This window comes from Oncorhynchus keta, unplaced genomic scaffold (assembly GCF_023373465.1).
Source record: "Oncorhynchus keta strain PuntledgeMale-10-30-2019 unplaced genomic scaffold, Oket_V2 Un_contig_3321_pilon_pilon, whole genome shotgun sequence".
Taxonomy (NCBI): domain Eukaryota; kingdom Metazoa; phylum Chordata; class Actinopteri; order Salmoniformes; family Salmonidae; genus Oncorhynchus; species Oncorhynchus keta.
Window position 1 is genome coordinate 82,501 of NW_026287194.1, and position 14,023 is coordinate 96,523.

General features: G+C 44.2%; 1 protein-coding gene and 1 long non-coding RNA gene across 35 annotated transcripts in view; both read right to left on the reverse strand.

Annotated features, from left to right (window-relative positions):
• The window catches only part of LOC118376534 (nucleolar pre-ribosomal-associated protein 1-like), a 79,821-nt gene that overhangs the window by 21,830 nt on the left and 43,968 nt on the right, over nucleotides 1-14,023 (reverse strand). Inside the window, 10 exon segments of the mRNA XM_052508021.1 lie at nucleotides 3,150-3,381; nucleotides 6,920-7,080; nucleotides 7,704-7,806; nucleotides 8,161-8,329; nucleotides 8,440-8,468; nucleotides 8,470-8,504; nucleotides 8,582-8,692; nucleotides 10,574-10,764; nucleotides 11,371-11,429; nucleotides 11,751-11,937. Coding sequence (XP_052363981.1) covers nucleotides 3,150-3,381; nucleotides 6,920-7,080; nucleotides 7,704-7,806; nucleotides 8,161-8,329; nucleotides 8,440-8,468; nucleotides 8,470-8,504; nucleotides 8,582-8,692; nucleotides 10,574-10,764; nucleotides 11,371-11,429; nucleotides 11,751-11,937 — 1,277 coding nt within the window.
• Nucleotides 3,962-6,681, reverse strand: LOC127923866 (uncharacterized). Of its 34 annotated transcripts, XR_008115889.1 has the most exons (6): nucleotides 6,604-6,681; nucleotides 6,459-6,554; nucleotides 6,170-6,409; nucleotides 5,689-5,883; nucleotides 5,003-5,149; nucleotides 4,636-4,709 (listed from the first exon to the last, which is right to left on the reverse strand). It is a non-coding gene; the product is annotated as an uncharacterized LOC127923866 (long non-coding RNA). The 34 variants fall into 34 exon arrangements; XR_008115887.1 differs by lacking the exons at nucleotides 6,459-6,554; nucleotides 6,604-6,681 and adding an exon at nucleotides 4,564-4,611 and having other exon boundaries at nucleotides 4,661-4,709; nucleotides 6,170-6,450; XR_008115883.1 differs by lacking the exons at nucleotides 6,459-6,554; nucleotides 6,604-6,681 and adding an exon at nucleotides 5,493-5,590 and having other exon boundaries at nucleotides 4,632-4,709; nucleotides 6,170-6,450.

Consider the following 14,023-nt stretch of genomic DNA (forward strand, 5'->3'; position numbering starts at 1 on the left):
TACATAGGACTAAAGGACAACCTATTAGAATACTGTCAGTTACATAGGACTAAAGGGACAACCTATTAGAATACTGTCAGTTACATAGGACTAAAGGACAACCTATTAGAATACTGTCAGTTACATAGGACTAAAGGACAACCTATTAGAATACTGTCAGTTACATAGGACTAAAGGACAACCTATTAGAATACTGTCAGTTACATAGGACTAAAGGACAACCTATTAGAATACTGTCAGGGTTTACATAGGACTAAAGGACAACCTATTAGAATACTGTCAGTTACATAGGACTAAAGGACAACCTATTAGAATACTGTCAGTTACATAGGACTAAAGGACAACCTATTAGAATACTGTCAGTTACATAGGACTAAAGGACAACCTATTAGAATACTGTCAGTTACATAGGACTAAAGGACAACCTATTAGAATACTGTCAGTTACATAGGACTAAAGGACAGCCTATTAGAATACTGTCAGTTACATAGGACTAAAGGACAACCTATTAGAATACTGTCAGTTACATAGGACTAAAGGACAACCTATTAGAATACTGTCAGTTACATAGGACTAAAGGACAACCTATTAGAATACTGTCAGGGTTTACATAGGACTAAAGGACAACCTATTAGAATACTGTCAGTTACATAGGACTAAAGGACAACCTATTAGAATACTGTCAGTTACATAGGACTAAAGGACAACCTATTAGAATACTGTCAGTTACATAGGACTAAAGGACAACCTATTAGAATACTGTCAGTTACATAGGACTAAAGGACAACCTATTAGAATACTGTCAGTTACATAGGACTAAAGGACAACCTATTAGAATACTGTCAGGGTTTACATAGGACTAAAGGACAACCTATTAGAATACTGTCAGGGTTTACATAGGACTAAAGGACAACCTATTAGAATACTGTCAGTTACATAGGACTAAAGGACAACCTATTAGAATACTGTCAGTTACATAGGACAACCTATTAGAATACTGTCAGTTACATAGGACTAAAGGACAAACTATTAGAATACTGTCAGTTACATAGGACTAAAGGACAACCTATTAGAATACTGTCAGTTACATAGGACTAAAGGACAACCTATTAGAATACTGTCAGTTACATAGGACTAAAGGACAACCTATTAGAATACTGTCAGTTACATAGGACTAAAGGACAACCTATTAGAATACTGTCAGGGTTTACATAGGACAACCTATTAGAATACTGTCAGTTACATTGGACAACCTATTAGAATACTGTCAGGGTTTACATAGGACTAAAGGACAACCTATTAGAATACTGTCAGTTACATAGGACTAAAGGACAACCTATTAGAATACTGTCAGTTACATAGGACTAAAGGACAACCTATTAGAATACTGTCAGTTACATAGGACTAAAGGACAACCTATTAGAATACTGTCAGTTACATAGGACTAAAGGACAACCTATTAGAATCCTGTCAGTTACATAGGACTAAAGTAATACCTCAAGTAAGACTAACACTATACTACTGTAATACTGGCACTATACTACTGTAATACTGGCACTATACTACTGTAATACTGATACTATACTACTGTAATACTGACACTATACTACTGTAATACTGACACTATACTACTGTAATACTGACACTATACTACTGTAATACTGACACTATACTACTGTAATACTGACACTATACTACTGTAAGACTAACACTATACTACTGTAATACTGGCACTATACTACTGTAATACTAACACTATACTACTGTAATACTGGCACTATACTACTGTAATACTGACACTATACTACTGTAATACTGACACTATACTACTGTAATACTGACACTATACTACTGTAATACTGACACTATACTACTGTAATACTGACACTATACTACTGTAATACTAACACTACACTACTGTAATACTAACACTATACCACTGTAATACTATACCACTGTAATACTGACACTATACTACTGTAACACTTTACTAATATAATACTGACACTATACTACTGTAATACTGACACTATACCACTGTAATACTATACCACTGTAATACTGACACTATACTACTGTAATACTGACACTATACCACTGTAATACTATACCACTGTAATACTGACACTATACTACTGTAATACTATACCACTGTAATACGGACACTATACTACTGTAATACTATACCACTGTAATACGGACACTATACTACTGTAATACTATACTACTCTAATACTGACACTATACTGATGTAATACTATACTACTGTAATACTATACTGCTGTAATACTATAATACTGTACTATAATACTATACTACTGTAATACTGGCACTATACTACTGTAATACTGGCACTATACTACTGTAATACTGACACTATACTACTGTAAGACTAACACTACACTACTGTAACACTGACACTATACTACTGTAAGACTAACACTACACTACTGTAACACTATACTACTGTAATACTGACACTATACTACTGTAATACTGACACTATACTACTGTAACACTTTACTAATATAATACTGACACTATACTACTGTAATACTATACCACTGTAATACTGACACTATACTACTGTAATACTGACACTATACTACTGTAATACTATACCACTGTAATACGGACACTATACTACTGTAATACTATACTACTCTAATACTGACACTATACTGCTGTAATACTATACTACTGTAATACTATACTGCTGTAATACTATACTACTGTAATATTATAATACTGTACTACTATAATACTATACTACTGTACTATTGTAATACTGTAATACTGTACTACTGTAATTCTATACCACTGTAATACTGTACTACTGTAATATTATAATACTGTACTACTGTACTACTATAATACTATAATACTGTACTACTGTAATTCTATACCACTAATACTATACTACTGGAATACTATACTACTGTAATACTGACAGTGTACTACTGTAATGCTATACCACTGTAATACTGACACTATACTAATGTAATACTATACTACTATACTACTGAAATACTGACACTATACTACTGTAATATTCTAATACTATACTACTGTACTACTATAATACTATACTACTGTAATACTGTACTACTATAATACTGTACTTCTACACTACTGTAATACTATACTACTGTAATACTTTACCTCCATGTCACAGCTGTAGAACAGCTTGAAGAACTCTGGAACCCTTCTGAAGTCCAGACACTGATGGGAGAGCAGGAACCGGTTCACCACCACGTACATGTGCTCCTCTGGTTTCAGCATCTGCCGGGCCACCTTAGAGATGTACGTGGTCAGAACGAAGGGCATTCTGAGGTTCTGCTGTCGGATCCCATTCTTTACCATGTCCAGCAGGTACAGCAGCTGGGGACACACACACACACACACACACACACACACACACACACACACACACACACACACACACACACACACACACACACACACACACACACACACACACACACACACACACACACAGACACACAGACAAACACACACACAGACACACAGACACACAGACAAACACGACACACACACAGGCACTCTCACACACACAGACACACACACAGGCACTCTCACACACACAGACCCCACACACACAGACACACACACACACACAAACACACACAGAGACACACACACACACACACACACACACACACAGACACAGACACACACACAGACACACACAGACACAGACAAACACAGACACACAGACAAACACACACACAGACAAACACGACACACACACAGGCACTCTCACACACACAAACACACACAGAGACACACACAAACACACACAGAGACACACACACACACACACACACACACACACACACACACACACACACACACACACACACACACACACACACACACACACACACACACACACACACACACACACACACACACACACACACACACGGTTAATACACAACATTACCACTCGTGCACAAGGCCATGTCTGCGTCTGAATTGACTGTCTTTTCCCTATATACACTGAGTGCACAAAACATTAGGAACACCTGCTCTTTCCATGACAAAGACTGACCAGGTGAATCCAGGTGAAAGATATGATCCCCTTATTGATGTCATTTGTTAAATCCAATCAGTGTAGATGAAGAGGAGGAGACGGGTGGTTAAAGAAGGATGTTTAAGCCTTGTGATAATTGAGACATGGATTGTGTATGTGTGTGCCACTCAGAGGGTGAATGGGGCAAGACAACATCTTTAAGTTCCTTTGAACAGGGTATGGTAGTAGGTGCCTGGTGGCGAACCGGTTTGTGTTAAGAACTGCAACGCTGCTGGGTTTTTTCATGCTCAACAGTTTCCCGTGTTGTATCAAGAACGGTCCACTACCTGAAGGACATCCAGCCAACTAGACAACTGTGGGGAGCATTGGAGTCAACATGGGCCAGTTTCCCTGTGGAACGCTTTAGACACCTTGTAGAGTCAACATGGGCCAGCATCCATGTGGAACGCTTTAGACACCTTGTAGAGTCAACATGGGCCAGCATCCCTGTGGAACGCTTTAGACACCTTGTAGAGTCAACATGGGCCAGCATCCCTGTGGAACGCTTTAGACACCTTGTAGAGTCAACATGGGGCCAGCATCCCTGTGGAACACTTTAGACACCTTGTAGAGTCAACATGGGGCCAGCATCCCTGTGGAACGCTTTAGACACCTTGTAGAGTCAACATGGGGCCAGCATCCCTGTGGAACACTTTAGACACCTTGTAGAGTCAACATGGGGCCAGCATCCCTGTGGAACACTTTAGACACCTTGTAGAGTCAACATGGGGCCAGCATCCCTGTGGAACACTTTAGACACCTTGTAGAGTCAACATGGGGCCAGCATCCCTGTGGAACACTTTAGACACCTTGTAGAGTCAACATGGGGCCAGCATCTCTGTGGAACGCTTTAGACACCTTGTAGAGTCAACATGGGCCAGCATCCCTGTGGAACACTTTAGAAACCTTGTAGAGTCAACATGGGGCCAGCATCCCTGTGGAACGCTTTCAACACCTTGTAGAGTCAACATGGGGCCAGCATCCCTGTGGAACGCTTTCGACACCTTGTAGAGTCAACATGGGGCCAGCATCCCTGTGGAACGCTTTAGACACCTTGTAGAGTCAACATGGGGCCAGCATCCCTGTGGAACGCTTTAGAAACCTTGTAGAGTCAACATGGGGCCAGCATCCCTGTGGAACACTTTAGACACCTTGTAGAGTCAACATGGGGCCAGCATCCCTGTGGAACGCTTTAGAAACCTTGTAGAGTCAACATGGGGCCAGCATCCCTGTGGAACGCTTTCGACACCTTGTAGAGTCAACATGGGGCCAGCATCCCTGTGGAACGCTTTAGACACCTTGTAGAGTCAACATGGGGCCAGCATCCCTGTGGAACGCTTTAGAAACCTTGTAGAGTCAACATGGGGCCAGCATCCCTGTGGAACACTTTAGACACCTTGTAGAGTCAACATGGGGCCAGCATCCCTGTGGAACACTTTAGACACCTTGTAGAGTCAACATGGGGCCAGCATCCCTGTGGAACGCTTTAGACACCTTGTAGAGTCAACATGGGGCCAGCATCCCTGTGGAACACTTTAGACACCTTGTAGAGTCAACATGGGGCCAGCATCCCTGTGGAACGCTTTCGACACCTTGTAGAGTCAACATGGGGCCAGCATCCCTGTGGAACGCTTTAGACACCTTGTAGAGTCAACATGGGGCCAGCATCCCTGTGGAACGCTTTAGACACCTTGTAGAGTCAACATGGGGCCAGCATCCCTGTGGAACGCTTTAGACACCTTGTAGAGTCAACATGGGCCAGCATCCCTGTGGAACGCTTTCAACACCTTGTAGAGTCAACATGGGCCAGCATCCCTGTGGAACGCTTTGGACACCTTGTAGAGTCAACATGGGCCAGCATCCCTGTGGAACGCTTTAGACACCTTGTAGAGTCAACATGGGCCAGTTTCCCCTGTGGAACGCTTTCAACACCTTGTAGAGTCAACATGGGCCAGCATCCCTGTGGAACGCCAACACCTTGTAGACTCAACATGGGCCAGCATCCCTGTGGAACGCTTTAGACACCTTGTAGAGTCAACATGGGCCAGTTTCCCTGTGGAACGCTTTCAACACCTTGTAGAGTCAACATGGGCCAGCATCCCTGTGGAACGCTTTCAACACCTTGTAGAGTCAACATGGGCCAGCATCCCTGTGGAACGCTTTAGACACCTTGTAGAGTCAACATGGGCCAGCATCCCTGTGGAACGCTTTCAACACCTTGTAGAGTCAACATGGGCCAGCATCCCTGTGGAACGCTTTCAACACCTTGTAGAGTCAACATGGGCCAGCATCCCTGTGGAACGCTTTCAACACCTTGTAGAGTCAACATGGGGCCAGCATCCCTGTGGAACGCTTTCAACACCTTGTAGAGTCAACATGGGCCAGCATCCCTGTGGAACGCTTTAGACACCTTGTAGAGTCAACATGGGCCAGCATCCCTGTGGAACGCCTTCAACACCTTGTAGAGTCAACATGGGGCCAGCATCCCTGTGGAACCCTTTAGACACCTTGTAGAGTCAACATGGGCCAGCATCCCTGTGGAACGCTTTCAACACCTTGTAGACTCAACATGGGCCAGCATCCCTGTGGAACGCCTTCAACACCTTGGGTGTGTGTGTGTGTGTGTGTGTGTGTGTGTGTGTGTGTGTGTGAGCCTGATTGTGTGTGTGTGTCTGATTGTGTGTGTGTGTCTGATTGTGTGTGTGTGTGTGTGTGTGTGTGAGCCTGATTGTGTGTGTGTGTCTGATGTGTGTGTGTGTGTGTGTGTGTGTGTGTGTGTGTGTGTGTGTGTGTGTGTGTGTGTGTGTGTGTGTGTGTGTGTACCTGTCTCTTCTCTCTGAAGCGAGCAGCCTCCAGATGATGGTGGTATGAAGCCAGGACCTGATAGGCCGCTGCCCTCAGCTTGGGGTCGTAACTACTCAGGGACACCATCGTCACACCAAGGCCGTGACTCGACACAAACTTCAGACAGTCGATCACAGACTCTGTCACAGGACAGGAAGGACAGGAAGTTTGGTTTAGCAAGAAGGCTGTGCAGTAACAACGTAATTGGTTCAACGTCACAGCGTGTATTTAGAGGTCCCATAACCAGGGATTTATTGATTAATAAAAAATAAAAAATAAAAGTGGTTTCACAAACAATATTGCCGCTAAATAAGCGTTGGACTAGTAACCGGAAGGTTGCGAGTTCAAATCCCCGAGCTGACACGGTACAAATCTGTCATTCTGCCCCTGAACAGGCAGTTAACCCACTGTTCCTAGACCAGTTAACCCACTGTTCCTAGACCAGTTAACCCACTGTTCCTAGACCAGTTAACCCACTGTTCCTAGACCAGTTAACCCACTGTTCCTAGACCAGTTAACCCACTGTTCCCAGGCCGTCATTGTAAAATAAGAATGTGTTCTTAACTGACTTGCCTAGTTAAATAAAGGTTAAATAAAATTAAACTTCAATGTTCTTTAGTATTATTTTTGATAAATGTATTTTTAAATGTGTCAAGTCTCACCATCTTTTGACTGTGTCAAATGTCTCAGAAAAGTGTGTTATTTAAAAATGCTTGGATGTTTAAAACGCTTGGATGTTCAGGTGTTCATTGGTAGTAGTCACCTGGCTGAAGCATGGCGCTGAAGAGAGGCAGGAGGAAACAAGGGTCGTACACACTCCCAAGATCCTTCACTTCCTCATCTTTGAAAATCAGCTCTTTACCCTCCTGTTGAAGGAAAGATGAGTGGAGTGTCATATCATATAGACATCTTATCGTTACACCACATGAACAGGGACAAGAGTTTTCCCAGAATACATCAAACAGGAAGCAATCTGGGGACTAGTTAGTCTAGTTATAGTCTAATTAAAAAAGGTCCAGAGTCCTTTCTTTGTCAGGTCACACATTCAGGAAATACTCCAGTATCTAAACATGATGTGTGTGTGTGTGTGTGTGTGTGTGTGTGTGTGTGTGTGTGTGTGTGTGTGTGTGTGTGTGTGTGTGTGTGTGTGTGTGTGTGTGTGTGTGTGTGTGTGTGTGTGTGTGTGTGTGTGTGTGTGTGTGTGTGTGTGTGTGTGTTACCTGTAGGATGATCCTGCGTTGCAGGGGGAAGTGAGTGATGGTGTTGATCATGGTGTCAGGGCTGAGCAGAGCCAGCAGGTCCTCAGAGCTGGGTTGCTGCCACAAGGAAACGCCCAGGCTTCTCCGGGCCTTATGGTGCTCCACCGCCGCTGGGCCCCAAAGCATGCACCTGCAGGTGACACACACACACACACACACACACATCAGTGTAATAGCACGGACGAGCAAACACACACAACTTATTGAGATGAAAGATAATTAAAAAATGAATAAACTTACTGAAAGTCTACCAGACTGATGCCGTTTCGTTTCGTACTCCTGCAGCAGCAGTAACAGATTCTGATCTGCACAGAAAAGACGTGTCAGCCGACTGTAGAACAGAAGACATTTAAAAGCACCCCGGAAGGAACAGCTCTGTTACCTGTAGTACTGAGAGTAGCGCCGTACCCTCCCAGTAGGACTACGAAGTGGCTGCTGCTACAGACAGCAGGACTTCTCTTCACTAGGCTGAGCAGGAGAGAGACCAGGGCCTCTGGAAGAGAGAGCAGACAGAGAACTCTGTGTTACATAGTGTTCAGTGTGTTACATACAGTGTGTTACATACAGTGTGCAGTGTGTTACATACAGTGTGTTACATACAGTGTGCAGTGTGTTACATACAGTGTGTTACATACAGTGTTCAGTGTGTTATACAGTGTTACATACAGTGTACAGTGTTACATACAGTGTTCAGTGTGTTACATACAGTGTTCAGTGTGTTACATACAGTTACATACAGTGTACAGTGTGTTACATACAGTGTTACATACAGTGTACAGTGTGTTACATACATACAGTGTTCAGTGTGTTATACAGTGTTACATACAGTGTACAGTGTTACATAGTGTTCAGTGTGTTACATACAGTGTTGTGTTACATACAGTGTTCAGTTATACAGTGTTACATACAGTGTACAGTGTGTTACATACAGTGTACAGTGTGTGTTACATACAGTGTTCAGTGTGTTTACAGTGTACAGTGTGTTACATACAGTGTTGTGTTTACAGTGTTCAGTGTGTTATACAGTGTTACATACAGTGTACAGTGTGTTACATACAGTGTTACATACAGTGTGTTCAGTGTGTTATACAGTGTACAGTGTGTTACATACAGTGTTACATACAGTGTGTTACATACAGTGTGCAGTGTGTTACGTACAGTGTTACATACAGTGTGCAGTGTGTTACATACAGTGTTACATACAGTGTACAGTGTGTTACATACAGTGTTACATACAGTGTGTTACATACAGGGCACAGTGTGTTACATACATACAGTGTGTTACATACAGTGTTACATACAGGGCACAGTGTGTTACATACAGTGTACAGTGTGTTACATACATACAGTGTACAGTGTGTTACATACAGTGTTACATACAGTGTACAGTGTGTTACATACAGTGTTACATACAGTGTACAGTGTGTTACATACAGTGTACAGTGTGTTACATACAGTGTACAGTGTGTTACATACAGTGTACAGTGTGTTACATACAGTGTGTTACATACAGTGTACAGTGTGTTACATACAGTGTACAGTGTGTTACATACAGTGTTACATACAGTGTACAGTGTGTTACATACAGTGTACAGTGTGTTACATACAGTGTTACATACAGTGTACAGTGTGTTACATACAGTGTTACATACAGGGCACAGTGTGTTACATACAGTGTTACATACAGTGTACAGTGTGTTACATACAGTGTTCAGTGTGTTACATACAGTGTACAGTGTGTTACATACAGTGTTACATACAGTGTACAGTGTGTTACATACAGTGTTCAGTGTGTTACATACAGTGTACAGTGTGTTACATACAGTGTTCAGTGTGTTACATACAGTGTTACATACAGTGTTCAGTGTGTTACATACAGTGTGTTACATACAGTGTTCAGTGTGTAACATACAGTGTGTTACATACAGTGTTCAGTGTGTTACATACAGTGTTCAGTGTGTTACATACAGTGTGCAGTGTGTTACGTACAGTGTGCAGTGTGTTACGTACAGTGTTCAGTGTGTTACATACAGTGTGCAGTGTGTTACGTACAGTGTTCAGTGTGTTACATACAGTGTGCAGTGTGTTACATACAGTGTTCAGTGTGTAACATAAAGTGTGTTACATACAGTGTGTTACATACAGGGCACAGTGTGTTACATACAGTGTGCAGTGTGTTACATACAGTGTTCAGTGTGTTACATACAGTGTACAGTGTGTTACATACAGTGTTCAGTGTTATCTGGAACACTGGAAGTGAACGGAGAAAACGAGGGGGGTATATGCACATCCCCCAAAGATAACCGGTGCTGGGCAATCCCCCAGGTAACTGGTGCTGGGCAACCCCCCTCCCGACTAAGGTCCTGTTCTGTACCTTTAACCTGTGTGTTCCCACTAAGGTCCTCCTCGTCTCCCAGCATGATGGGTAGGAACAGGGAGTGGCTGGAGGCCATCATGTGGATGGTAGGTACAGGAACCAGGTCTTTAGGTCCTTCACTACCTCCATACATCAGATCCAACATCCTGTTTAGGGTGCTCAGGAAGTTAGGGTCTCTGTAGCGACACCTGGGAAGGAAAAGATTCTCCATAAACACTAGACATGAATATGTCAAGAGGAAAATACATCTCAGACTAACCTGTAGAAATAAAAGGTTAGATAAATCACATGACCCCGACAGACCCCCTGACAGACTTCCCCCTGACAGACTGACAGACCCCCTGACAGACCCCCTCCGACAGACCTGACAGACCCCCTGAAAGACCCGACAGACCCCGCTGACATACCCCCCGACAGACCCCCCTGACAGACCCGACAGACCCCCCGACAGACCCCCTGACAGACCCGACAGACCCCCTGACAAACCCGACAGACCCCCCTGACAGACCCGACAGACCCCCTGACAGACCCCCCTGACAGACCCGACAGACCCCCTGGCAGACCCCCCAACAGACCCCCTGACAAACCCGACAGACCCCTGACAGACCCGACAGACCCCCTGACAGACCCCCTGACAGACCCCCTGACAAACCCGACAGACCCCCCTGACAGACCCGACAGACCCCCAACAGACCCCCCTGACAGACCCCCCAACAGGCCCCCCTGACAGACCCGACAGACATGATATACATTTATATTCAACAGAGGAGGTGTGTCTGAATAAAGGATCTTACTTCAGTCCAGCCTTGACAAAGCTGTTCCATTCTGCTGCTGTGATGTCTTCTGGAAAAGTCTGAGGGGGGGGAAAAAATATTAAAGTTTGTTTCTGAGTTACCAATGTAGTCCCGCGTGGCTCAGTTGGTAGAGCATGGCACTTGTAACGCGAAAGGTTGTGGGTTCGATTCCCACAAGGGGACCAGTACGAAAAACACATGCACTCCCTGCTGTAAGTCGCTCTGGATGAGAACGTCTGCTAAATGACTCAAAATGTCAATGTACAACAAAACCAACGTGATTTAAGTTGACATGTCAACTGAAAACATCTCATGACCTCTGGTCAACAGTAGCGCATTATAGAGAGAGTCATTTGGGATGCGGACAACAGGTGACCCACCAGCAGTACAGTCAGTCTATTCAGTATGCTATCCTCCTGTGTGAGTGGTGCCGTGTTCTGGTCTCTGTTGTGGCCGTAGGAAGAGCTCAGCCACCGGAGGGCAGCAGAGAGCACCGAAGTCCTCCACAACTCCAGCTCCTCGGGACAGACAGACAGCACAGCACTGATGGGGTCCACCAGCTGCCATCTGAAGGGAGGGACAGAGAGAAATACTCCTTATTGATACTGTAACCTTAGTAGATGTGTGTTTAACTGAAATAGGCTGACTTCCTAATAAATGGCACCGGAGGGGATGACCCCCGTCTATATCGCTGCACTCTTCATATGTTAATTGCCGAATCTCAGTTTACCATGTGGGTTTTATGGTTTTGTTTTGTTAGCTTAGGGAAATATGTGATACATTCTTAGTGTATTATATTAGTGTATTATATTAGTGTATTATATTAGTGTATTATATTAGTGTATTATATTAGTGTATTATATTTCTTAACCACAAGGGTTTGACGTTGAGTAATTTTTCAGGTTCATTTGATATATTTCAATGCTAAAATTACATAAATGTTGCTGCTACCGTGTCTCTTATGACCACCTCGAACGAAGATGACATTTTCAACCTCTCCCTGACCCGAGTCTGTATTAAATACATGTTTCAAACAAATCAAATCAAATCAAATCAAATCAAATTTATTTATATAGCCCTTCGTACATCAGCTGATATCTCAAAGTGCTGTACAGAAACCCAGCCTAAAACCCCAAACAGCAAACAATGCAGGTGTAAAAGCAGACCATCATAGTCCCCGAGCCCAAGGAAAGAGAAGGTAACCTGCCTAAATAACTACCGCCTTGTAGCACACTCATGTCATAAGGTGTATGCACCAATTTGTAAGTCGCTCTGGATAAGAGCGTCTGCTAAATTACTTAAATGTAAATGTAAATGTATGTCGGTAGCCATGAAGAGCTTTGAAAGGCTGGTCATGGCTCACAACACCATAATCCCGGAAACCGAAGACCCACTTCAATTTGCATACAGCCCCAACAGATCCACAGACGACGCAATCTCAATCAAATCAAATCAAATATATTTATATAGCCCTTCGTACATCAGCTGATATCTCAAAGTGCTGTACAGAAACCCAGCCTAAAACCCCAAACAGCAAGCAATGCAGGTGTAGAAGCAATCGTACTCCACACTGCCCTTCCACGCCTGGACAAAAGGAACACCTATGTGAGAATGCTATTCATTGACTACAGCTCAGCGTTCAACACCATAGTGCCCTCAAAGCTCATCACTAAGCTAAGGACTCTGGGACTTAAACACCTCCCTCTGCAACTGGATCCTGGACTTCATGACGGGTCGCCCCCAGGTGGTGAGGGGAGGCAACAACACATCTGCCACGCTGATCCGAGGGATGGTGCCCCTCAGGGGTGGGTGCTCAGACCCCTCCTGTACTCCATGTTCACCCACGACTGTGTGTCCAAAGACGACTCCAACACCATCATTAAGTTTCCTGACGACACAACAGTGGTAGGCCTGAGCACCGACAACGATGAGACAAGCCTATAGGGAGGAGGTCAGAGACCTGGTGGTAAGCCTGAGCACCGACAACGATGAGACAGCCTAAAGGGAGGAGGTCAGAGACCTGGTGGTAGGCCTGATCACCGACAACGATGAGACAGCCTATAGGGAGGAGGTCAGAGACCTGGTGGTAGGCCTGAGCACCGACAACGATGAGACAGCCTAAAGGGAGGAGGTCAGAGACCTGGTGGTAGGCCTGAGCACCGACAACGATGAGACAGCCTAAAGGGAGGAGGTCAGAGACCTGGCAGTGTGGTGCCAGGACAACAACCTCTCCCTCATGGCCCGAAAAGGCCCCCATTAAAATCAACAGGGCTATAGTGGAGCGGGTCGAGAGTTTCAAGTTCCTGGTGTCCTCATCACCAACAAACTAGAATGGTTCAAACACACCAAGACAGTGGTGAAGAGGGCACGAGAACACCTATTCCCCATCAGGAGACCGAAAAGATTTGGCATGGGTCCCCAGATCCTCAAAATGTTCAAAAGATGCACCATCGAGAGCATCCTGACAGGTTGGTATGGCAACTGCTCTGCATCCGACCGCAAAGCGCAACATAGGGTAGTGCGAACGGCCCAGTACATCACTGGGGCCAAGCTTCCTGTCATCCAGGACCTCTATACCAGGCGGTGTCAGAGGAAGGCCAAAAATATTGTCAGAGACTCCAGCCACCTTAGTCATAGACTGTTCTCTCTGCCA